The sequence below is a fragment of the Lissotriton vulgaris genome, chromosome 12 (genome assembly GCF_964263255.1).
Source record: "Lissotriton vulgaris chromosome 12, aLisVul1.2, whole genome shotgun sequence".
NCBI lineage: Eukaryota > Metazoa > Chordata > Amphibia > Caudata > Salamandridae > Lissotriton > Lissotriton vulgaris.
The window spans coordinates 440974455-440998571 of NC_141700.1; the positions used below are offsets into that span (position 1 = coordinate 440974455).

General features: G+C 45.2%; 1 protein-coding gene across 1 annotated transcript in view; it reads left to right on the forward strand.

The window, feature by feature from the left end:
• The window catches only part of DNAAF1 (dynein axonemal assembly factor 1), a 485669-nt gene extending 462119 nt beyond the window's left edge, over positions 1-23550 (forward strand). Inside the window, exons 20-22 of the mRNA XM_086945201.1 lie at positions 11285-11353; positions 13378-13747; positions 22004-23550. Coding sequence (XP_086801327.1) covers positions 11285-11353; positions 13378-13747; positions 22004-22110 — 546 coding nt within the window. The 3' untranslated portion in view covers positions 22111-23550. The remainder of the gene's footprint in view (positions 1-11284; positions 11354-13377; positions 13748-22003) is intronic.
• The last annotated feature ends 567 nt before the right edge of the window (positions 23551-24117 follow it).

Genomic DNA, 24117 nt, shown 5'->3' on the forward strand with positions numbered 1-24117 from the left:
ACCTTATTTTACTCACACAAAACCATTGAAATTCCATATATAGTTAGTTGCACTAACTATATATCGCGCACCCGCAATCCACTGCTGATGATGTCACATATTACATCATTCATGACATGGTCAGTGACATCACTGATGACATCACTGATGACATCTCAAATGACATCACTGATGACATCTCAAATGACATCACTGATGACATCACTGATGACATCTCATTTGACATTACTGATCACATCACTGATGATATCATTCATGTGATAATACGATGAACCTCTTCAGACTCTAATATAACCTTAGATACAATCAGTGTAAACAGACACTCACAGACTGTCACTCATCCATGGAGTTACTCACACACCTAGTCAGTCATGCAAAGAATCAATCACACCTCCATTTCCTCAACTATACAGTTATACAAACTTTACTTATTCAAACATATACTAACACATATTTACTCTCTTATACAATCCCTGATACAAGTTCACAATGATCCATACAGCCACTCACACATTCACTGGCTCTTATGCACAGTTATTTATATATGTCAACTCTCACATGTACTGTGTTTTACATATGTACTTACTTTGACATGTAGAACTGAGATATCCATTCACTCACCAATACACTCATGCACACAGTCAACCGCCCATACAGCTGTTTCCACATGCACTTTTGAAACCATACATCTAGTGAATCAACTGCTCACACATCTATGCACAGAGTCATACACCTCCCAGCCACCCACACACACACTCAGTCTCCCATACAAATACTTGGGCAACCAATCAATAACCCATATAGTTACCCATATAGCTACTTATCAACACATGCAACAGTTTACAGAACAACAGACATAATGATGCACAAATTAAGACAGTTTAGTCACTAACCCATGCACTCAGTGAGACACATTTAATCACTCTCTCATACAGTCAGTCATGCACCTACTAAATCCTTCATCCAGACACTTATACATCCACTCATTCTTCAATATGTAAGACATATTTTAACTTTACAGAAACATACAGTCACTGGATGTTGTCATCAGTGATGTCATCAGTGATGTCATTTGAGATGTCATCAGTGATGTCATCAGTGATGTCACTGACCATGTCATGAATGATGTAATATGTGACATCATCAGCAGTGGATTGCGGGTGCGCGATATATAGTTAGTGCAACTAACTATATATGGAATTTCAATGGTTTTGTGTGAGTAAAATAAGGTTTTGTGAATGCGAATTCCTAACTATATATGGTCTATAACCTATGGTTTTTTCAGTGAATATATATATATGTATATATATATATTACCTACTGGCGGTAGCCAGTAGGTATATATAGTTGGGACCTAGTTTCCATAGGAAATCCCCAACATTCTATTGGGAATAACTATGGCGCTGGTTGATGAATCTTCGCAAATTTCTCAAAGAAGATGGCTCATTCCGCTCCTCTCCTTCCCTGAAAGTTTGGGGGGGATTCATCAAGCGGTGACCGAGATAAAAGGGGGGTCCCAAAACATGTTTTCCCTATGTTAATTTCCATAGGACCTTTAGACACGGCTACAGCTTGAACCGCTGAAGGGAATTACACCAAACTTGTCAAAATGGTAGTGTCTGGTACGCAGATCACGCTTTTGGTTAAATAGTGTAAATCCCTCCAGTAGTTCCTGAGAAAATTAGAAGAGAATCAAATTATATACATGGCAGAGGGGAACAAAACGACTAAGGAAGGAAAAATTATACTGAGAGAATGCAATTATACAGAAGATGTTAAGGCTTAGGCATTAATGAAGTACAAAAAGGTATTCTTTAAATCACACCTTGAAGATCCATGAAAATATGGAGTAGCCTTCAGAGGTGGTGCCAGACTTTTAGGGCCAATACTAGGTGTACAACTAATTCTTTTGAAAGTCATGAGGGTAAGTTGCTCCACTTTCCCCTGCATGGGGGAAGCCTTCGTTGTGCCCGCCGGGAATTAGCATTTAAAAAACCTTTGAAATTCACTGAAAAAACCATAGGTTTTAGGCCTTATATAGTTAGGAATTAGTCTTTAAAAAACCTTGGAAATTCACTGAAAAAACCATAGGTTTTAGGCCTTATATAGTTAGGAATTAACATATAAAAAACCATTGAAATTCCTCCTATATAGTTAGTTGGTCTAACTATATATAGCGCACCCGCAACCCACTGCTGATGATGACACATATTACATCATTCATGACATGGTCAGTGACATCACTGATGACATCACTGATGACATCTCAAATGACATCACTGATGACATCACTGATGACATCTCATTTGACATCACTGATGACATCACTGATTACATCATTCATGTGATAATACGATGCACCTCCTCACACTCTAATATAACCTTTGATACACCCAGTGTTAAATACAGACTACCATTCTTGAAACTATTGACACACCAATACCACTTACTACATAGGCACTCACTGATTCCTAGGACTACTCACACATCCACTCATTCACCCATACAATCACTCATACATACAGTTACTCATCAATGCAACACTATCATATGTACTCATACACCTATGTAGACACTCACACACTGCCACTCATCCATGGAGTTACTCACACACCTAGTCAGTCATGAAAGAATCAATCACACTTCCATTTCCTCATCTATATAGTTATACACACAACACCTTACTTATTGAAACATATACTAACACATACTTACTCTCTTATACAATCACTGATACAAGTTCACAATGATCCATACAGCCACTCTCACATTCACTGGCTCTTATGTTCAGTTATTTATATATGTCAACTCTCACATGGACTGTGTTTTACATATGTACTTACTTTGACATGTAGCACTGAGATATCCATTCACTCACCAATACACTCATGCACACAGTCAACTTTCCATACAGCTCTTTCTACATGCACTTTTGAACCCATACACCTAGGGAATCAACTGCTCACACATCTATGCACAGAGTCATACACCTCCCAGCCACCCACACACATACTCTGTCTCCCATACAAATACTTGGGCAACCATTCAATAACCCATATAGTTACTGATATAGCTACTGATTTAAACATGCAGCAGTTTACAGAACAACATATATAATGATTGCCAAATTAAGACACTTTAGTCACTAACCCATGCACTCAGTGAGACACATTTAATCATTCTCTCATACAGTCAGTCATGCACCTACTAAATCCCTCATCCAGACACTTATACATCCACTCATTCTTCAATATGTAAGACATATTTTAACTTTACAGAAACATATAGTCACTGGGTGTTGTCATCAGTGATGTCATCAGTGATGTCATTTGAGATGTCATCAGTGATGTCATCAGTGATGTCACTGACCTTGTCATGAATGATGTAATATGTGACATCATTAGCAGTGGATTGCGGGTCCGCGATATATAGTTAGTGCAACTAATTATATATGGAATTTCAATGGTTTTGTGCGAATAAAATAAGGTTTTGTAAATGCTAATCCCTAACTATATATGGTCTATAACCTATGTTTTTTTCAGTGAATATATATATATATATATATATATATATATATATATATATATATATTTTTAAGAAATTATCAGATGTCTTGAGAGGAGCATGTAGGGTCTTTTCTTCCTCGTTCTCCTCTGCACTTTATGTTCCAACCTGTTTCCTGATTGTACTTGTTGAAACGTAAACCCTAAAAAACAAAAGTAGCTGAAGGTTTCAGCTGATTGGAAACATTTGGCTGTCAACTCGACTTTCCGTTCTACAATCAAAACATGCTTTGCTGTGGCCATACTAATGCCAGAAAAGAGTGTAAATGTGTATTCAGTAAGGACATTGGTTATTTACCCGGTACCTCTGGTGTGGCTTCACAAGCCCTTCAGACTCAGGACTTGTTGCTCATAGTATCACGAGGATATCATGATTACTTAGTAGTTCTGCTTTTTATATTTCAGGTAAATTGTATTGATTTATTTGTGAGATTATATACAGTATGGATAAGGCTCTGTGATGTTAGAGTGCTTTACATACAAATCAGACGAGTTACACAGTAAAGCTTAGAAAACAACCAGGAACATAACAGCCTTTAAAGTGCCAGCTCTGGGGGCGTGGCCAAGATGGCGGAGTGAGAGGACACTTCTTCTCGCAGCTCCCCGATCCGGCTAGGACCAAGCCCTGAAATATAGCTTTTTCTCCCCCCGCTGGAGCTCAGCGGCGCAGGGAGAGGTGGCGTAACCCGACGCGAAGACTCTGATCCGAAACTGGCCTCAAATCGGCCTCAGGACAGCCCGTCGGACGGCATTGGAGGTCCGGACCGGGAGTCGAAGGGGGAAGAGGCCGGCCTCCGAAGCACGTGGGAAGGCGACGGAACAGCCACACGCCGTGCCCACCCTCGGCCGGTGTGCACCGCCGGAGGAAGGATTGCCCCACAGCACCCTAACAGCCTTGAATAATAGCCAGAGACCGGTGGGCCTGCTCTAATGGAGCCGCTGTGGGCGGCACTCAAGGTCGTGGCTTCGGCCTAATCGACTGAACGTTCGCTGGGAGTGAACTGAAGCAGACGGGACATTAGCCTGGAGCTCCGACGTGAGTCTTGATTGCCTGGTCTCCCTTGGAGCCCCTCCGGCCTGGTAGGCGAGCAGAAGACGCAGCGGAGACCCCATGCGACCTGGAGGTTCCGGAGCACGGATTAACACACGCTGATCGATCGCCGGCTGCTGCTTTCGCAACGCGCGGCAGGGCTGAACTGGAGTGGCTGGCGAGAGGGGCGGCTTGAGAGGCCTCCGCCAGCAAACGCACCGAGGGGTTCCGAGGCGAACCGGTAGGCCCAGCAGCGCTGCCCCGTCCGGGACGATCGAGGGCTAGCAGTGACGACGGGCGCGGGGGCGGCATCGAGGATTGCAGTTGCGGCCCACAAGCTGGAATTCGAGTGGGGTCTCAACAGAGCGACCTGATCCCTTCCATGAAGCAGAGTGCCTAACAGAGGTTGCTACGACCGGAGACCAGCGGGGCCCAACGGACAGGCGAGTGGTGTAATGGCGCCCGCCGTCGCGGCTGCGGCTGAGGCCTAGTACGGAAGGGCAGGAAGCGACTTTTACCAACATACTCGAGGCTACCGTTGATGCCGGCCGACGGTCCCCTACTCAGCCCAAGAGGACATCCACAGAGCCTGGTGTGTCGAACCGAGGGGACGGGATGACTCGGCCTGCACTCGTTCCAAAATGGCGTCTGGCAAAGGCACCAAAACAGGGGACCGCACTCTCCCGGAAATGCTAAACAGGCCTCAGCAGAGAGGAGATAGGGGACAACCGTCACCAAGCTCCACCGGAGGATCGCAGAGTGCGAGCAGAGGGGAGCCGCCTGTCACTAGATCGTTCCTGGAATCTCTGTTCAGCACCCTCAGAGACGATTTTCAGACACTGAAGCAGGAAGTGGCGGGAGAAGTACGGGAGGTGCGCAGAGAGGTAGATGATTTGGGGGAACGAGTGGCCACGGTGGAATGCACGAACCACCGACTCGACGAGGACATTGTGCAGCTGCAACAGGAAGTGTTGCGCCTGAGAGACCAGCATCTGGATCTTCAAACGCACAACGAGAACCTTGAAAACAGGTCACGGCGAAACAACATCCGAGTCCGGGGAATTCCCTCTACAGAAGAGGGCTCGGATGTGGCTGGCTACTTACGGGACCTGTTCAGGGCTATCTTGGGCGAGCCAGCGGAGTTCCCAGTCCGGATTGATAGAGCACACAGGGTAGGACAACCACAACGTGCATCAGCGCCACCACCGGACATTCTAGCGTTTCTCCCAGACTTCCCGTTGAAAGAACGCATCATGGCTGAGGCGCGGAAGCAACCCTCATTCACTTTTTGCGGTCACTCTGTGGCCCTGTATCAAGACTTGTCCGCTATACCCCTCCAGAAGCGGAAATCATTTAAGATAGCAACTGACTTTCTGAAAGAGCATGAAACATCCTATGCCTGGGGACACCCCTTCCACCTCATCTTCAGGTGGAATGGCACGATGCACCAACTGCGATCACTGCAAGAGACGTGCGAGGTTCTAGGGATCACGGCAGAGGAGGAAGAAACAACTACGCCAAGCCAGAGACGCGGCCCTAGAGACAGTTGGCAGAGGGTATCACGGAGACGGGTGCCTACCACCCCCAGAAGACCGGACTCGCCCACCATTAGAACTGGCATGGCGAATGCAGTTTCCGAAGTGGGCAGAGACACTGCTTCCAATGGTGATGTGGCGCTGACAGCATAACAACGCTCCAGGGGGAGAACACCACAGCCTTACTGATGTTGCAGGTTTGGGGTCCTGGGAGGAGGGGGGCCATGGGCAGGAGTTGGTGGCCACACATCCACTTTAGTAAATCACCACAGACTTGTCCGCCTGGACATGACTGGGACTGGAAACTATTGGGGTTTCAAAGGATTGAGGCAGGGAGGGAGGGGAGGGGGAGGAGGGAGGTCGGTTGTTTGCATGAGGGGTTTGTTGGGGGTAGAGGGAGGCGGGGAGGGGGTGGACGGGGAAGGGCAGTTCAGGGGAAGTTTAAGGGGAGTTGGGGGGGACAGGGTCCGTGCAGTGCTTTTGATACATTCACTCTAGCCTGCCGGTGCTCCTACGCGCTATCTGCACCAGTGCCGCCCCTCCTGGGCCGTGATTCACTGCTTGAACTCCGTTTTCGCCCACACAGATGACAGCCCTTAAGGTCGTCACCCTTAATGTGAAGGGGTTATATAACCCTGTCAAGAGGAGAGCAGTGCTATCCTTACTGGAAAACACACATGCAGACATTTGTCTCCTGCAAGAGACCCACCTCCTAGCCCGAGACTGTCAGAGGTTGCGTTCTCACAAATTCCCAACACAATTTTTCTCATCCAACACTACCAAGATAGCCGGAGTAGCAATCCTAGTGTCCAGAACATTTAAAGGGGAGGTCCTACATAAATTTGCAGAACAGAAAGGTAGACTCCTAGCTTATAGAGTCAAGTCGGGAGGTCTGGTGTTCACCATCGGGTCGGTATACAGTCCCAACGAACATCAGGACCGATTTCTTAACTCGGCCATAGTGGATATCACCGCCACCCCAGACAGGCACATAATCATAGGGGGAGACCTGAACATGGTCTTCGACTCGTCCTTAGATAGATCAGCACAGAGACACCCGCAGACGGGGGAAATTTTGCAGATGGGCAAAAGCCAACTGGAGGAACTAGATCTCCACCACCTCTGGCGCCGCCTCCACCCCACCACCCGAGACTATTCCTATTACTCACACGCACATAAGACCTATGCGCGACTGGACCATCTTCTAGTCACGGGGCCGGTCTGTGACCTAGCCATAGCCTCCGAAATAGGGGTTCTCTCCCTGTCGGACCACACCCCTGTCACGGGCACATTCCAATTGCCACCGATGTTTCCCTTGCGTGGGGTCTGGCGCCTCAGGGATACTCTTTTGCATAAGAAGACGGGGGTGAAGCACATACAGGACTCGGTATGTGATTACCAAATGCACAATGATAATGCTGATACCACCCAGGCGACACAGTGGGCGGCACTGAAGGCAGTGCTTCGGGGGGAATTCATTGTTGTTTCCTTGGCGGAGAATAGAGAACGACAGCAAAAGCAGGACGCTCACCCGTAAAGTGCGAGAGCTGGAACAGGTACACCAGAGGACAAGAGCCCCCAGAATCTGGAAGCAACTTAAGGCAGCGAGGAAACTCCTGTCAGCCTTAGATATGGACAGAGCGGAATATGCTGCATTACGCTTTAAGCACGCGTATTACACGGGCGGAGATAAATGCGGCAGGCTTCTAGCGAACAAGCTCCGAGTGGCGCATCAAAGACATTTGGTAAAGGAGCTATCGATATCCGCTGGGGTGACGGCTACGGAGGATAGCCAAATAGTGGAGGGTTTCCGCCGATTCTACGCTGACCTATACACGGGCGAACCCCCTGCGGCACAGGCAGAAGCAGATTATTTGGACTCGGTTGACCTTCCCTCTCTCACTCTAGAACAAGCAGAGCACCTTGAAAGAGACATTCAAGTTGAGGAGGTGATTACAGCCATCTCCAAGCTCAAACACGGGAAGGCCCCGGGCCCGGACGGCTACACTTCACTTTTCTATAAAACATTTTGCTCCGTGTTAGCGCCGATCCTTACGCGCCTCTTTAACTCATTCTCCTCTTTTGGAGCTATCCCTCCAGATCTACTCCGAGCAACAGTATCGGTCATCCCCAAACCAGGGAAATACCGGACTCAATGCAGTTCTTACAGACCGATCTCTCTTTTGAATATCGATCTCAAGTTGTACACTGCGATCCTTGCGGCCCGTTTGGCACTTCATCTACCGGGACTGGTGGACCCAGATCAGGCAGGGTTTGTCCCCGGGAGGCAAACGGTGGACAATACCAAGAGAGTGGTTCATATCATAGAGAAGGCCTCCCGGATACCTGGGGAGAGAATGTTGCTGGCTGTTGAAGCGGAGAAGGCCTTTGACCGGGTACACTGGCCATATTTGGAGAAGGTCCTATCGAAAGTGGGCATAGGGGAGAAATTTTGCACTCTAGTATTCAACTGCTACAGATTCCCGTCTGCAGTGATGCGGGTGAATGGCTGCAGCTCCTAGAGGTTTGCGATAGAGAGGGGCACCAGGCAGGGTTGCCCATTGTCCCCGCTGCTCTTCGCACTCTATATGGAGCCCCTTGCCCAAAGGATACACCAAAACCCGAATGCGACAGGAATACGGATGGGGAGGTATACCCACACCATTAGCCTCTACGCAGACGACATCATATTGACACTGGCTGATCCAAGGAGGGCACTTCCGGCATGCGTCGCTGAACTAGAGACCTTTGCTGCTGTCACAGGCTTCAAAATGAATATGGGGAAGTTGGCGGCCCTTGACGTTTCATTGACTGCTGCCACAAGAACCGACTTGCAGGACCAATTCCCCATACACTGGTCTAAAGATCTGGTGCCCTACCTGGGCATCCTTCTAGCACCCACCCTGCCCGCCATGGTGACCGCTAACTATGCCGCCCTGGGAAAGAAAATAAAGGAGGAACTGGGTCGTTGGAGCAGGGGCACATTGTCCTGGTTAGGCAGAATAGCCGCAGTGAAGATGACCATCCTGCCACAGGCGCTATACCTGTTCTGGGCTCTGCCGCTCCAGCCCCCGAAAGGCTGGATCCAACAGACTCAGGCGGACCACGCTTCATCTGGCAGGGTCGCAAACCCAGGCTCAAGAGGGCCCTGTCCACACTGGCCCCTGAGGCTGGGGGGCTGGGCTTACCGGACTTACGCAAATATTTCCAGGCAGCACAATTACGCTATTTGGTGGAGTGGAGCGAGTGGGAGTCAGATGAACACTGGCTTTTTCAAGACCAGGCGGTTGCGGGCCGGACTCTACAGGAGGTGCCCTTCTTACGTAGGGCTCACCGTCCCCCCAACTTATACGCGTCTTATATCACACGGGTCCCGATGAGAGTGTGGGACGCCACTAATGCGATGCATGATCTCACTACCTTCCCCTCGCCATATACGCCATTGGTTGAAAACTGGGATTTCCATCGCGGAATGGAACCTGGGGCCTTTGCGCGCTGGCAGGCTGCGGGATGCAGAGCGCTATTTCACGTGTATACTCAGGACGGCGTCATTCCGTCTCCAGACTTCACTAGGGAATATCAATTGCCTGAGACGGAACGGTTGCGATATATGCAGGTGCGCCACTGGGCGCTGCAACCGCAGGTGCGCGAATCGGCAGACAGGAAACTCCTGCCCTATTATAAATGGCTTGTGACACGGACCTCAGACAGGAAACTCATTTCCGATCTATATAAATTCTTGCAGCCTTCCTCCTCTCATCTTTACAACCCGGGTAGGGAACGCTGGGATCGAGAATTGGGGAGAGCCTTAAGTCACACAGAGTGGGACCATATTTCCTACCGAGCTCGACACTCTGTGTACCACACTGGACTTACAGAAACATTTACTAAAGTGTCCACATATTGGTATTACACACCTGAGAGATTGTATGAAATGAATCGTAACACCGAGAACACTTGTTGGCGGGCTTGTGGGCAGATAGGCACACTCACACATGTTTTATGGGACTGCACCCTACTGTGCCCCTATTGGAAGGAAGCCTTGGATGAGATTGATTCAAACTTCGACATTGAACTGCCTCGCTTCCCTGCATATGTATTGTTGGGCTTACCCAATGGGCTAATGTACCCTCTGAGGTCTCGTAGAGGGAGGCAGATTGCGATAGCGCTGGGCTCTGCAGTTCAAAATATACTTATTCACTGGAGCACCACCACACTCCCCTCCACTACGGGTTGGTTGCATAGATTGTAGCATGTCCTGGGGATGGAGAAGTTGTCACTTATGGTGGCGGGAGAGGTGGAGCAGTTTAATGACCTGTGGCAGCCGTTTCACTCACTACTCGTTAAGGAATTTAAAGAACTTACATGCCCCCGATATCTTCGATTGTTGAGATTGACTTCTCAAGTGGATTCAGATAACTAACGAGTCTAGGATTATGAGCAGCTGAGAGGGAGGGGCGGCTTGGGAAGGGTGATGTGGGAGGGCGACTTTAGCACTGGACGGGAGGGGAGAGGGGGGGTTCGAGGGGATTGGGAGGGGAAGGGGGAGTTTTGAGGGGGTTTGTTTATTTTTGTAGTTATTGTTGTAGCATACGCACCAGGCGTCACACTTGGATGGACATTGCGTTTGCAGAGCCCTTACGCGCTGGTGCGCTACTATATGGTTGTACCATAAGCACTGACCCCTTGCGACAACTGTTTCTTTTTATTTGTAAATCTCTCAATAAAATGCTTTAAACATAAAGTGCCAGCTCTTTGGTTGAATGTCAGAGAAGAACAGAACCACCATTACATACATATATACAGATAGAATATCAAAGACAGGTCAAATCTCCTTAAAAAAACACAGGTCAGACTTAAAAATGTAGTACAGTAAAGCATTTCTGACTGGAGAGATAATAGGCGGGAGGTCGAGGTAGATGGAGGGGGTCGGTATCTAACGAGATAATCTGAAGAGAGCATCAAATATGAGGTCAAATGGGTAGAAAAAGATCGAGAACACGTCAAGGTGAATGATTAAGTATACTAATCATCTACAAGTGATGGATTTGATAATTTAATAGTTTAGTAAAATGTAGTAATCTGCTACCTCATATTTTATGCATGTGTACGCTTACCTTCTACTTTAAATGAATATTCATTTTTTAATGCTTTAGGATCTTCCAGACTTAGAAGACGTTGATGTGAGCGATTTCATGGTAGCAGATGATGCAATACCAGCCAAGGTAAAAGAAAATAGTCAGCCTGCTTATGCATTCTAATGTGCATCTTTAGTTATACTAAGATTTCCTGTAAGAGCTGTGGACTTTGCACATTTGTCTGTTGCTGCAGATTGTTATCTTTTTGTTCAGTATTTGATACTGTATAGTAACTTCTATCCAATATGAACACAGTTTTTTCAATATGATGCAGATCTGTCCACAGGTTCAAAAGTTATCAGCAAATCAAAAAAATGAAATGTGTTTTCTATGTATAGTGCTGTTGAACCATATCTACATTTTTGCTATCTATCCATCCATCCATCCATCCATCATCTATCTATCTATCTATCTATCTATCTATCTATCTATCTATCTATCTATCTATCTATCTATCTATCTATCTATCTATCTATCTATCTATCTATCTATCTATCTATCTATCTATCTATCTATCTATCTATCTATCTATCTATCTATCTATCTATCTATCTATCTGTCATTTGCCATATTAACTCACTTCACTTAAGCACAGCAAAGAAAGCTCTTACCTCAGAACACCTTTCTATTTCATTGCAGGACCTGGCTGCAAACCAGTGTCAATAGTGTTGCAGTAACCTTAGATACACGGGGGTGCAGGCAGTCCAATAGACCGTGAGCTTCATTGTCATTAAGCATCTTAAGTGATGTCATTAGTAATATCAGTGGTGAAGTGATATCAAGAGACACCAATAAGGTCCGCAATGATTTCAGTTGTGACGTCATCTGTGATATCATGTCTTAGGTCATGAGAAGGGCATGGAATGCGTTGCTCACCACAGCTTATGATTTTCACAGGTATTTAGGTTTCGGTTATAGCAATAATGTCCTTTAACTGAAGTTTTTAAATGACTTTCGATATTGTATTTGTATTTTTCATAACAAAACTTATTTTCTTGTTTTCTTCCTTGTGCCAAGAAGAATAACTTCTGTTTATCAAGTGTTTTATATGAATTATTTTGTTTCCTTTTCTAAAATTCTATTTTGGCCTTGACCAGAGTATGAAACAACTACGCACCACACAGTTCAAGCAGACGTAGATGCCAGGCGAGGCCTACGCCTACTTACTGGGTTTCAGAAACCGGTCAGGAAGGCCTTTGGCCATGTGTAGTGGGTGCTGGCCATAGACTGTGACCACTGGCCTCGTGCAACCTCTGTGCCACGTACCCATTATCAAAAATGGGGTATCCCAAACCGGTCTGGGACCTGGGTACAGAACGTTAACAAAAACAGTGGTCCTTGACCTAAATTAATTCAATGATTATATCAAGCAGTATTCCATAATTTTTCTGAATTGGAGCCTAAATAAATATTGCTCTTTAGAAGAGATCTAGATTTACTCATTACTCTGTGATTGCATGAGTAAATCTAGATCTCTTCTAAAGAGCAATATTTATTTAGGCTCCAATTCAGAAAAATTATGGAATACTGCTTGATATAATCATTGAATTAATTTAGGTCTGTGCCACGTACAACACACTGCATGTGCACTTTAGTTACGAGTAGAGAGTTGTAGGCACCTGGCTGTGGCGTAGTGCCTTAACTCTGCCATTTCTCATGGAAGCAGAACCATCTGCACATGGCTTCTGGCCATGCCCTGTGGCCCATTTGTGTAAACCATAGGTTTTAGTCATACCCTAGGCCTATCTTTGAAGTATTTTGAAATTCGCAGACAGCAAGCATTCAAATAAAGCAGACATATGGAAAACAAATCAATGAGAAACACAAAATTTAGCAGAAGGACAGAGGAGAAATGGAGTGTCAGAATGTGCCAGCCAGTGGTATCAAAAAGTCCTTTACCAAGACACCTTTGCAGTTTCGGATGTTGATGTATGATGCAGACTTTGTATTTGTTTAATTGGTCATACTGGCTACATCATAGAGAATTTCTCCAACAATAAAACAAATGATGATACTTTCCTGGAACCTATAGTTTTAGAGAAGTCATGCACAGATTCAGAACTGTTATTTTTGCATAAAGAGATGCCTCATTTTCGTTTTTGTAATTTCAGCCAATATATCGGCCAAAAATTGAAGTCATTTCTGGGGACGACGAAGACAGTGAATCTGAATGGGAGTCATCGGATAAACCGCTGATTGCCGAAATTAAAGAAGGCCTGGCGTCAGACACCTTAAATATGACATCTGGGAACCACAAACACATAAGGCCACTCATAGAAGAAATCAGAGAAGAAGCAAATAATGTCCCAACCTTCATCGAGATGGAGGAAACTGATGAAAGGATTTGGCCAAAAGTATTAATTGAAGAGATTTCTTCTGGGACATTGGACGGTTTGCCAACTTTGTCAGCTCAGAATAAAGTCGAAAATACATGGAAGTCAGAAGTAGATGAGAACCGAGCCGCTTTGTCTGATTTTTCTGGTAAGGTTATGACAGGCTTACTATATATTTGTGTCGTCAGGCATTCCCTTTCCAGAATCATGTGTTGCCCTCATAAGCATTCAAACAAAGGAACATCGTCTATATTTTCTCAACAATGCGAGTTCCTTAATTACATCATGCAGCTTTGTGAAATGGCTGATTTTCAAGAAAGATTTAGATGAGATGGTTCTGCTTTAGAGATGATAAGATTGTCTTGTCTTATGAGAGCCTTGCCATTTTTAATTCTTGAATTTTTATGTTTTGGAATACATTTTTTATCCCCGAAAGGTAGCGTTTAGTCCAAAAATGTGATTTAACCAGGTCTGGTTCAAGATAACGTAGCTTGCCATAGTTCTTTGTAGCTTATGCAACAACAACACTTCTGTAAATGAAAACATTCTCAAGATCTATCTGAAGTGAAATTGTATTTTATGTTGCAGGGTATTCTTTTGTGGTTGCATTTATTTAGCACTTTATATCTTCACGGCCAGCTCCTTTCTGTGTTTTAGCAATCAGCCCTTTTTGCCCACTTCCCCTCAAAGTACTTGGCCTTCTGTTGAGAGAGACTGCGCACCTCCCCCCCCACAATCTCCTGTAGTCACCAACATTGCACAACCCGGACACGGCCTGCTCCTTTCTGTGTGTTCCCCTTAAAGTACGGCTCCAGGAACGCCATTGCAGTGAACCGGGTGTTGGTTGCACTTTTGCCACTCCTCCCCACGGCTCCAGGAACGCCACCTTACTTTTGTTGTTTATGGCTGCACTTTCACCGCTCCTCCCCACGGCTCCAGTGGCGCAGATTGCAGTGAACCGAGCGTCGGTTCCGCGCTCCTCCTCGCGTCACGCCCACACGCTATCGCGTTGTATGCACCAAATGCTGCGTTATGCGCCCATGACGCTGACGCTGAACGCCGCGATCAATCACTGTATGCCTACGCTTAAGGACTACTTTTCCCCAAACGTTCTTTCCCCCCCTAACGTATATGGTGTGGTGATTTATAGCCTATGTCCATCCCCTGGACATCCCATTTCCAACGCTGTATTGGGTGATGTGATTGGTGGTGTACTTCTGGAGTTTACCTGGCCCAAAGGTTCCCAGTTCTCTCTTTATAATAGTAGTATAGATGAGATAGTTTAGAGAGCATCCTTTTGTGTTTAATTTGGTGGTGCCTTCTGTCATATGCTGACGTACTGGGATGTGGACCTTATTTTTACTGCTTTGTCAAAAGGTGAGAGGACATTTTTTGTGCAGACCTCTTTATTCTCCCTGTGGATGCTTAGCAGTGAGCGGTGTTTTGTTTATGTAGAAAAGGTGGGGATTACTGCCAGAAGACCATCCAAAGCACTGCACCGGACAAAGAATGAGAACGAGGGTGTGTTTGAAGATGACACAGTGACAGAACCACTATGTTTTGGGAAGGGACGTAAGAAAAAGAGGCAGAACGCTAGAATACAAAGAGAAGAGATGGGTGCGCAAGAAGGAAGTGTTAAACACGTGGACGAATTTGAGGGAATGTGGCTTGGTGAGGTGTTTTATTAATCAAAGAAATCACAATCTCTTAGCTGAGAACATGTTGATTGGAAGATTAGATTACAGTGCTCAAGAGCTAGGAAGTTATTGAAGATGACTGGGCACTAGATGCAAGCTAAAATGATGCACATAGTTGAAGAGGAAATGAACATGAAAAAGAAATTGGTTACATTTAAATTAAATGGACGTAGACTAAGCAACTGGTTTGAGTCAAATAATAGTGGTGGAGTCATACATTGTACATTCAAAGTTTTCAAAACCATGAGCTGTTATTTCACTGTATGATTTTTCATGGCATTAGTGAAGAGAAACTGTGATATATATATCACAACATTGAGATTAATATTAGTCACCATGTATAATCTTGCACTCGCATAAACATTTTTAATTGATATAGAGGTGGGCAGTAATAGGAAAAAGACCAAAAATGCAGAATTCTGATGGCTGCTTCATCAGTGTGCAGATTCCTCACCTGAATCTCCCTAGTCACCGGACTGGAGCTGGAAAACCTCGCCAATAGCTTGTGTGCACCAATAGGTGGCACCATCGGCTTCCATTAGGACTCATGCTCGCTTGATGTCAGTTCTTCTTTTTCCCTTGTTCCATGTCCTCTGAAACCCTGCTTCTGCCGATTTTGCTACTACTGTTGCTACTTTGTCAAAACACGTTTGTACTTTAACAAAAGGTTTGACAATAGGAGTAGATTTTAGTTAAAGTTTGCCTGTTTTTCGTCAGTATTAAACGTGACTCAAAGTCCTGTCACAATTGGTCACTGATGCCCCCAAAGCCACCAGGGAGTGGGAAGGAGAAGTCTACATCACCGGGAACGAGAACAGGGTTGATTCTTACCTGGGGGGGGGGCAGGGGGGTTCTAGTTCAGATCACCTTCATCATTCAGAAACTTGAACCCGGCGTTGCCTTGCAATTTGGACCCGATGTCGAACCTGAAGTTGATGCAGCCCTACCCTGGGCCATCGTTTACTCCTCAGCAAGTTGAAGCCCTCTAAGTGCCCATACTCCAGTGATTCATGCTGATCTAAGCTCCCTTTGGCGTGCCTTCTGGCTCCACTGACCCAATGGTGGCTCCAGGTGAACTGCTGCTGGCTGACTCAACCCATGGACTAACTGGCCCTGGATAAAGTTAGGCCTCAGCACTTCCAGCACTAGACTGTGAATCCACCCTGGTACCCCAGGTCTAGCTGATCCTTCCGCCATCTGTGCCATTTACTGCTCTGGAGGTGCCAGCTTCACATTGACATTTGACTGCAGCATCAGATTCTGATCCTTCCTCAGCTAGGGCACTTTTCAGAGGACAGGCTTTTTGGAGAAAAGGCAAATGCGGTTATGAAAAATAGCAAAGCCATGGCTTGCTCCTCGGGTGTGCTATCCCTAGATCCCATTTCCACCAGCAGTAGTATAGGAAGCTCTGGGGTTACTCTAGGGGCCTTGCCTTCTGCCAGCAGCAACCATCACAGGCCATCCAGCAATATACAAAGACTTTTTGGGCATTAGAGGCAGAGATAGTGGCACGGGTCAAGGACAGTAGCAGCATCAATCTTCCTGCTGTTTGTCTCCGGGCAATGCTCCCAAACCCCTATTTTTTGCCCTTGATGGGCATCTGGGGCAAGTAAGGTCAAGATAAGACCTTGCTTACCCTGCTAGCACTTTATTACATTGGGCATATTGGTTTTCCAGATTCTCAAAGTAAGTTATCCCCTTTCCTTTCTAGACACCCCTTTTCACATTTTCCCTGTTTTCACCCGGATGTTGTTTTCCACATTAAGATTCTCTACAAAGAGTAGTTGATGTTGTTCACCAAATTGGCTATCAAACTTGTACTTATGACTGATCTTAGACCTCTTAGCTCTGAACTTGTCCTCCAGAAGGCAAGGTTCAAGATGATGATCTTGGTGCAGACTTTGCTGGATTTGGACCACAAATATTGGATGTAGTCGGTGGACCTGGAGGATGCATACATGCATACTATTCCTCTAGTCTTACAGGAAGTATCTCCATTTTGTGGTTGGATTAAACCATTTCTAGATCACTGTCCTTCCTTTCTGCCTTACATAAGTGCCTCATGTATTTACAAAAGTCATGTCTGTGATTGCGACTCATCTTCATGGGGATGCATGTATTTTCATACCATGATGATTTTCTGATAAGTTGATCTCTTCTCAGCAAGTATTGGACCACCTACAGAAAACAGGTCCACTCTAGGATTTCCATCAAGAAGTCAAAGTCTCATCTTCAACCTTCACAGAAGAAGTATTTTATCAAAGCCATTGTGGACACAGCTACCTTGAAGGCCTTTCTACTTCCAGAGTGAGTCAGGCATAATCAAACTATATTCAGGAGAGAGCTACTGCTTTGGCCCTTACAGTCCTGTGGCTTCTGGGCCTGTTAGTCTCAGTCATCTTGTTGGCTTTCCAGGGTCACTAGCATATCTGGTCCCTTCAATGGAACCTACATCTGCAATGGACCCTGCACTGAGGAAGCATCTTGGATAAGACCTGTGTCTCTGAAAAGGCAACTCAGGACCTCCAACAGTGGATGACTTATGCCAGTCTGACCTGTGACAGACTGTTCTCTCTACCCTCTCCGGAACGCATGATGTTGTCTCTAGGTTAGAAAGGCCACTTGGAAGAGTTAGAGAGCAGAGGCTTCTGGCCTCCAGTGGGGTTGTGACATCACATAAATCTCACTGAGATGCATGCCATCTGACTCTCAATGCTTTTCCGCCTTCTATCAAGGGCAGGGCGATCCAAGACAACACAGGGCAGCTTGGGATCATGTTCCCTCATGGTGTCATGAGCCTTCTGTCCAGAGGCCTGACACTTAATGGGATCTCTCTGATAGGAAGTCATCTAGAGAGGTCACTCAACAGGGCAGGTGAAGTCAGCAGGAGTCATCTTGCTGTTCACAAGTACCCTCTACACTCAGAGGTGATGCAGGGCACCTTTGCATGGCAGGGTGAGCCTTTGGACAGCTTTTTGCTATCTCTAAAAACACTCAGTGCCAGATGAGGGTCTCTTGGAGATGTGTCCTGCCTTCAGTGGCACTTCTCCTCCTTGGGCATCTTTCCATGAATTTCTTTGATCCCATGGGTGCTATAGAAAAGCAGGACCAACACACCTCATTCTGATAGCCCCAGACTGGGCTCAGAGGGTTTAATACTCCAAACGTTTGATCTTGAGCATATGCTCTCCAGTTCGGCTGCCTCTTTGGAAGGATATGTGGAATGAGCGTTTGGGAATAATAAGCTCCCAGGTCAGTTATTTTACACACTGCTATTACAAACTCAATCTTGTCAACCACACTGCACAACTGAGGCAGTGGAAAAAAATAGGAGACAACTAATATCAGTGCAGGGCCCATGCTGTCATGATAAAGTGAGGGCCACTGGTGCCATCTGCCAGTGCACAGGAGCTATTACAAACGTTTTACCACATCCTGTCTAGCACATGGGGAGATTCACATGGTGAAACATCAGCAGTTAGATACGATTGTCTACCAGTTACCATAATAACAGGTAACCTAGTCATCCTATCCACCTATCCCTGCATTTTCCACCCTCACTTAGAGTGCTGCGGATTGTGATCTTAAGATTATGGCTCTGCCATCAGGAACACGACATGTGCAGATAAGGGTCACTCGAACAAGGTAGTGGCCTTGCCACCTAATTCAGGTTTGCTAGACTGCCACCGTTTTAAGTTGTGCCTTCTTCATGACAGACCTCCATATAAGCCACAACAGTGTTTTGCAGAACATGCAAACATCCCATATGTGCTGAGAGAATAGTCTGAGGCAACCAGGGACACCTTTTATGCAGGGACTGGAAACATGCCTCTGCTTTAGGTGTACATCTGCATAACCAACACTTTATGAAGATAGTTCCACCATGTCACTTGGGCATGGAGAATTGCATGCACAGAGTTTTACCCCAATGTGTCCCTGCCATGCTGACAGCACCTACATTGGGGAATAAGATCCCTGCCCGAATAGCAGGAATCTCTAAATGTGGCAGGCCCCGATCTTCTGATCATCTCTCACAGCAGTAAATTGGTGATCTCACTTCCAAACTCCAAGTACCCCTTGTGCAAGCAACCCTTGCAAAAGCAAAGCCACAAGAAAACTTTTTGGGCAATTTTATTTTGTCTGGAAGAAGACAGAAATCCATGTATTTTATTTCCGGCAATCTACTTACTCCTAGCTAGAATTTTACCTTCATATCTACACAATCCTTGGTGAATGTCTTCCTTCTCATTTCCGTAAAACGTTGTATAGCATATTGGTTGCACAGTGAAATTTTGCCAAACAGTCAGTTGGAACAAGATGCAGGGCCCCAAGTCAGGTATCATTACTGTCAGCACACTGTAATTCTGCCTATTATTAGTGACGATAAAAGCAAAGAGCACAAGGCAGTGATCTTGGATTTATATCTGAGACACATTTTTTATTTATATATGTTCAGAGCGTTCTCCCTGCTGATTGCAAACTATTTTTGATACAAAGTTGCAACGTGGTAAGAATGGCAAGGTCAAATTCAGCATCATCTCACTCCCTACCACTAAATGTTGTCTCCGTTCTCAATCTATAGTTTTTTTTTTATCCATGTACATTTTCTATCTGACCTCTTGGCCATCTCTTAAAACTGTTTAAGACGCTTCTAGGTTTGCCATCAATTATGGTCGAAGTGGGGAACACATTGGTTTATCTGTGCAGAATATGCAATCACCTTCACTTTCTAATTTATTTACCACTCTTCAAAATGGAGATCCACACCGGCGAGCTTTTTAGCCAAGAATGCTAAGATTCTAAATTCCTTAATTTACCCTGTTTTGAACCTATCTTTGTCTAGCGGCATTGTTCCGCCAGCCTGGAAGAAGGCAATGGTCGTTCCCCTTCTAAAAAAACCAGGCCTTGATCCAGAGATACATGCTAAATATAGGCCCATATCTCTCCTGCCCAGTTTAGCTAAGATCGTCGAGAAGCACGTTCACTCTGTGCTTTCTTCCTTCCTTGAAGACCAAGGGTTACTCCACTCTACCCAATCTGGCTTCCGCTCCAACTTGAGCACTGAGACCGCTCTATTGGAAGTTAATGAAGCCATTAAGGAAGTTCTCGACGCAGGTGGAAGAGCAATGCTGGTGATGTTGGATTTGTCGGCGGCCTTCGACACCGTTCCTCATGAGGCCCTCTTGAGAAGACTTCACGAGATTGGTCTCAGAGGGACGGTGTTGAGCTGGCTGAGATCTTACCTAGCGGGTCGTCGACAAGTGGTCTGGGCCCCTCCGTACTCCGCCGAGGTGCCGCCTATGGATGTCGGAGTCCCACAAGGGTCGGTGCTGAGGCCGACCCTTTTTAACATCTTCATGACTCCACTGGCGGTACTGGCGGAGTCCTTGGGTGCCCAGATCATATCATACACTGACGACACCCAGCTTCTCTTCACCTGCAAGAAGGGCATGGAGTTCGACGGGGAGAGCATCCGTGGTTGCCTTGGGGCTGTCTTCGACTGGTTTCATTGAAGCAGCCTCAAGTGCAACCCTGATAAATCTGAGGTGCTCTTCTTCGGCTGTCAGGCAGACCCGCCTTGGCAGGAATGGTGGCCGGTATGCATGTCACCCCCTTCCTCTTCCTCCGTGGTTGCTAAAAACCTTGGGGTCAAAATCGATAATACCCTTTCGTTGAAAACACAGATCACAGGTCTCACGGGTACCTGTTTTGGTCTGTTAAAAATGCTGCGCAAATTCCTTCCTCTGCTCCCTTTAGCCCACAGGAAGTTGACAGTACAGGCTCTGATTTGTTCCAGGCTTGATTATTCAAATGTCCTCTACTTGGGTTTACCGGATTACCTCCTGCATAAACTCCAGGTAGTACAAAACTCTGCGGCAAGGGCTATTTTTGGCCTACCTCGGCAAGCTAGGTCATCAGAGTTGCTTTCCTCCCTTCACTGGCTTCCTGTTAAGAAGCGAATTACATTCAAAACTCTCACATTGGCCCATAAGGCACTCCATTTGGTAGGGGCCTCATACATTCAGAAACAGCTCTCTCTCTACAAACCCACCAGATCTCTCCGATCTGAATGTCTTGGCCTGGCAACGGTGCCTCCCATTAGGAAAGTCAGGATAGGTGGACGTTCCTTTAAACATCTCGCCCCCAAACTATGGAACTCCCTTCCCGTTGATCTTCGCCGTACCTCCAATCTGTTTGCCTTTAGAAAGGCCTTGAAAACTTGGCTCTACAATCAGTAATCTGTTATGTTTTTGTTTTTTCATCTTCTTTTTTCAGCTATGGGTCAGAAAGCGCCGGGACACTCCTTGGAGTAGCCGTGCGCTATATAAGTCACCCATTTAACATAACATAACATAACTTAAGCTATGACCTAAGTTATGACATAAGTTAACACGCATGAGTTGAAACATCCAAGATAATTTACTTCCAAGATAAGCAACACGACACACCCCCTGAGACAGCATTTTTTTCTTTTTTTCAGATTGTAACCATATTCATGAGTTTATTGCTTTTGTAATCTATTTTGAGGTTATTCCTAAAATCTTGGAAAGTGACCACATGCATTTGTTTAATAATGATACTGAATGAAATATATAATAGTTTAATAATTAAGATTTTCATGGAAACACAAATGTTCTTTGTACATATGTCAGCCATTACAAGCTTATCACTGTTCACATTCCGTATTTTTCCCTCCAATTGTGCAGATCGTTACACTTCAGAAGACAAGAAACATGTTGAAGCGGAGTCTGGAGAATCCAATTTTAACACACAACAGCCTGAAGAAGAGGACATTGAGTATGGCTTAGACTGAGGAAAAGCCCAAAGCACACCTTTAGTGGTGGGAGTTAAACTATGTCTGTAACTTTGGAAAAGAGGAAGACCAGGTCAAATCCTTATTGCCTGTAGTTAAAGCAGGCCCCATTGTTTGTTGGCCACCCCTGGATATTATGTTAAATGCATTATGTTAGGCATGCACTATGTTTTGACTAAATCTTCAAGATTGCCCTTTAAGTTGTTAATATCGGTGCTTGAAATATTTTGTCGATGTTCTATGTCTTCTTCCTGCCCACAGGATGTAGGTTATACTACCTTGCCATCTTTGCTCATATCACCCCCTGGCAAGTCCTGTTCCCCTACCGAGAGATAAATAAAGTCCAACAGGCTCTTCTGTGAACCACTGGTCCCTTGTTCTTGCCTATGGAAGAGGCTGCGAGGGCCCAGCATTAGCCCACATTGCCCAGATAATGCTATACTTTTACGGTAATCATTTACAATGTAAGCAATTCCATTGCACTGGCTCTCGGCGACTAATGTTGGCCATCTGAGACTCTAGTTTGGCTATTAATGCACAAAATAATAAGTGTGGGCAATTCACAACTTTAGACCCACACAGTTGAATGAAGCTAGAGTCATTTACAAAAGTATGGTTAGGCGGAATTCATGATAGTGGTGTGTGAAATCACGTAACTTTTTTGGGGAAACATTCAGCTAATTTGTAGTAAAGGTGGTTTGCCCGTATCACAAATGAAAATTAGACGTAAGGGTTTAGCTTGTGTAAAATATCACGCGAAATAATGGCAGGACATTGTTTCCAGCAGAAAATTACAGTCCTGCAAGACCCTTCTGCACGAACCGGTTTCCCAGACTGGAGATGCGCAAAGTTGCCTGATGTGAAGTTCCAGGAAATGTTGTATAACATGAAATTTGCACATTTTGCCAAATTTCTTCGGTGTAATAAAATTGAATCCAGGCCTAATCTTCTTGACCTTGATGTGGCTAAAAATAGCCATCCATAAAATATTCCCTTTAATAGCACACAATTGCCGTAAACCTGCCAAACATTTTGTGAAGGAGAGGACAGACAGTATTTTTGTGGACGCACTCTGACAAGGCAGCGATAGACGACAGCATTTACCTGAGAAATACTGGGACCATTAGCTGCTGGTAGGTTCAATAATTGTGACAGTGGGCACACACTAGCTCTATACACGTTTCAGAAATGTCTTCCTAAGTGATAATGATAGCCTAATCTACCAGACAGTTTCTAAAGCAGAATAGCAAACAATTAAATTAGGTAGAAAGAAATGAATTAATGTGTTTATTTTTTTATTACCTAAGGAGATATTTGCACATCTATTTTCTTCATTGTTCCTACCTGGTGTACGGGATGTTTAAGGTAAACAAATGTGTTTGTATGCATTTTTTTTGGTTTCTGTAGTTGTTTATAACAATTTCAATAAATTATATTTATTAAATATGATTTGACTTTTCTGTCTACCAAATGCAATATCTCGTCCTTTTTCTTATTTGCCTACCTCTGCCGTTCTGGGAGTTCCATGCGTACAACACTATTTTTCCGAACACTTGAATCGAATCGTACTGGAATAAAAATAAAAAAACAGACACGGCAGTTGACTTTGATTTTGCCGTTAGTATATAAAACATGATGACCACAAAACACATACAAATAAAATATGTCAGGTTGAGCACCCAAGTTTTTTTCGTGGGGGAAGTGCAAGGGGCGTTTTTGTTTTCCCCAGTTGCTATAAAGTCCTCAGTTTCTGAATTTTCCATCTGATGGCAGCATTTTCTAATTGGAAGAGTCCACTGTAGACAGCCGAAGTCTCACTAAACAACATGTCGATTAGGACGTATTTCAGTGCGGAATATGTGTTTGCACACAATCTGGCCCTCACTTACGAGTGATGGATTAAGGGAGTCACAAACACCAGAGCCAATGAGAGCAAAACAACCATGCCTTCCAGTCCTCTGCAAAATACAGAAGTAACTCATCTGGCACAGAGTAAGTGACTCGAAC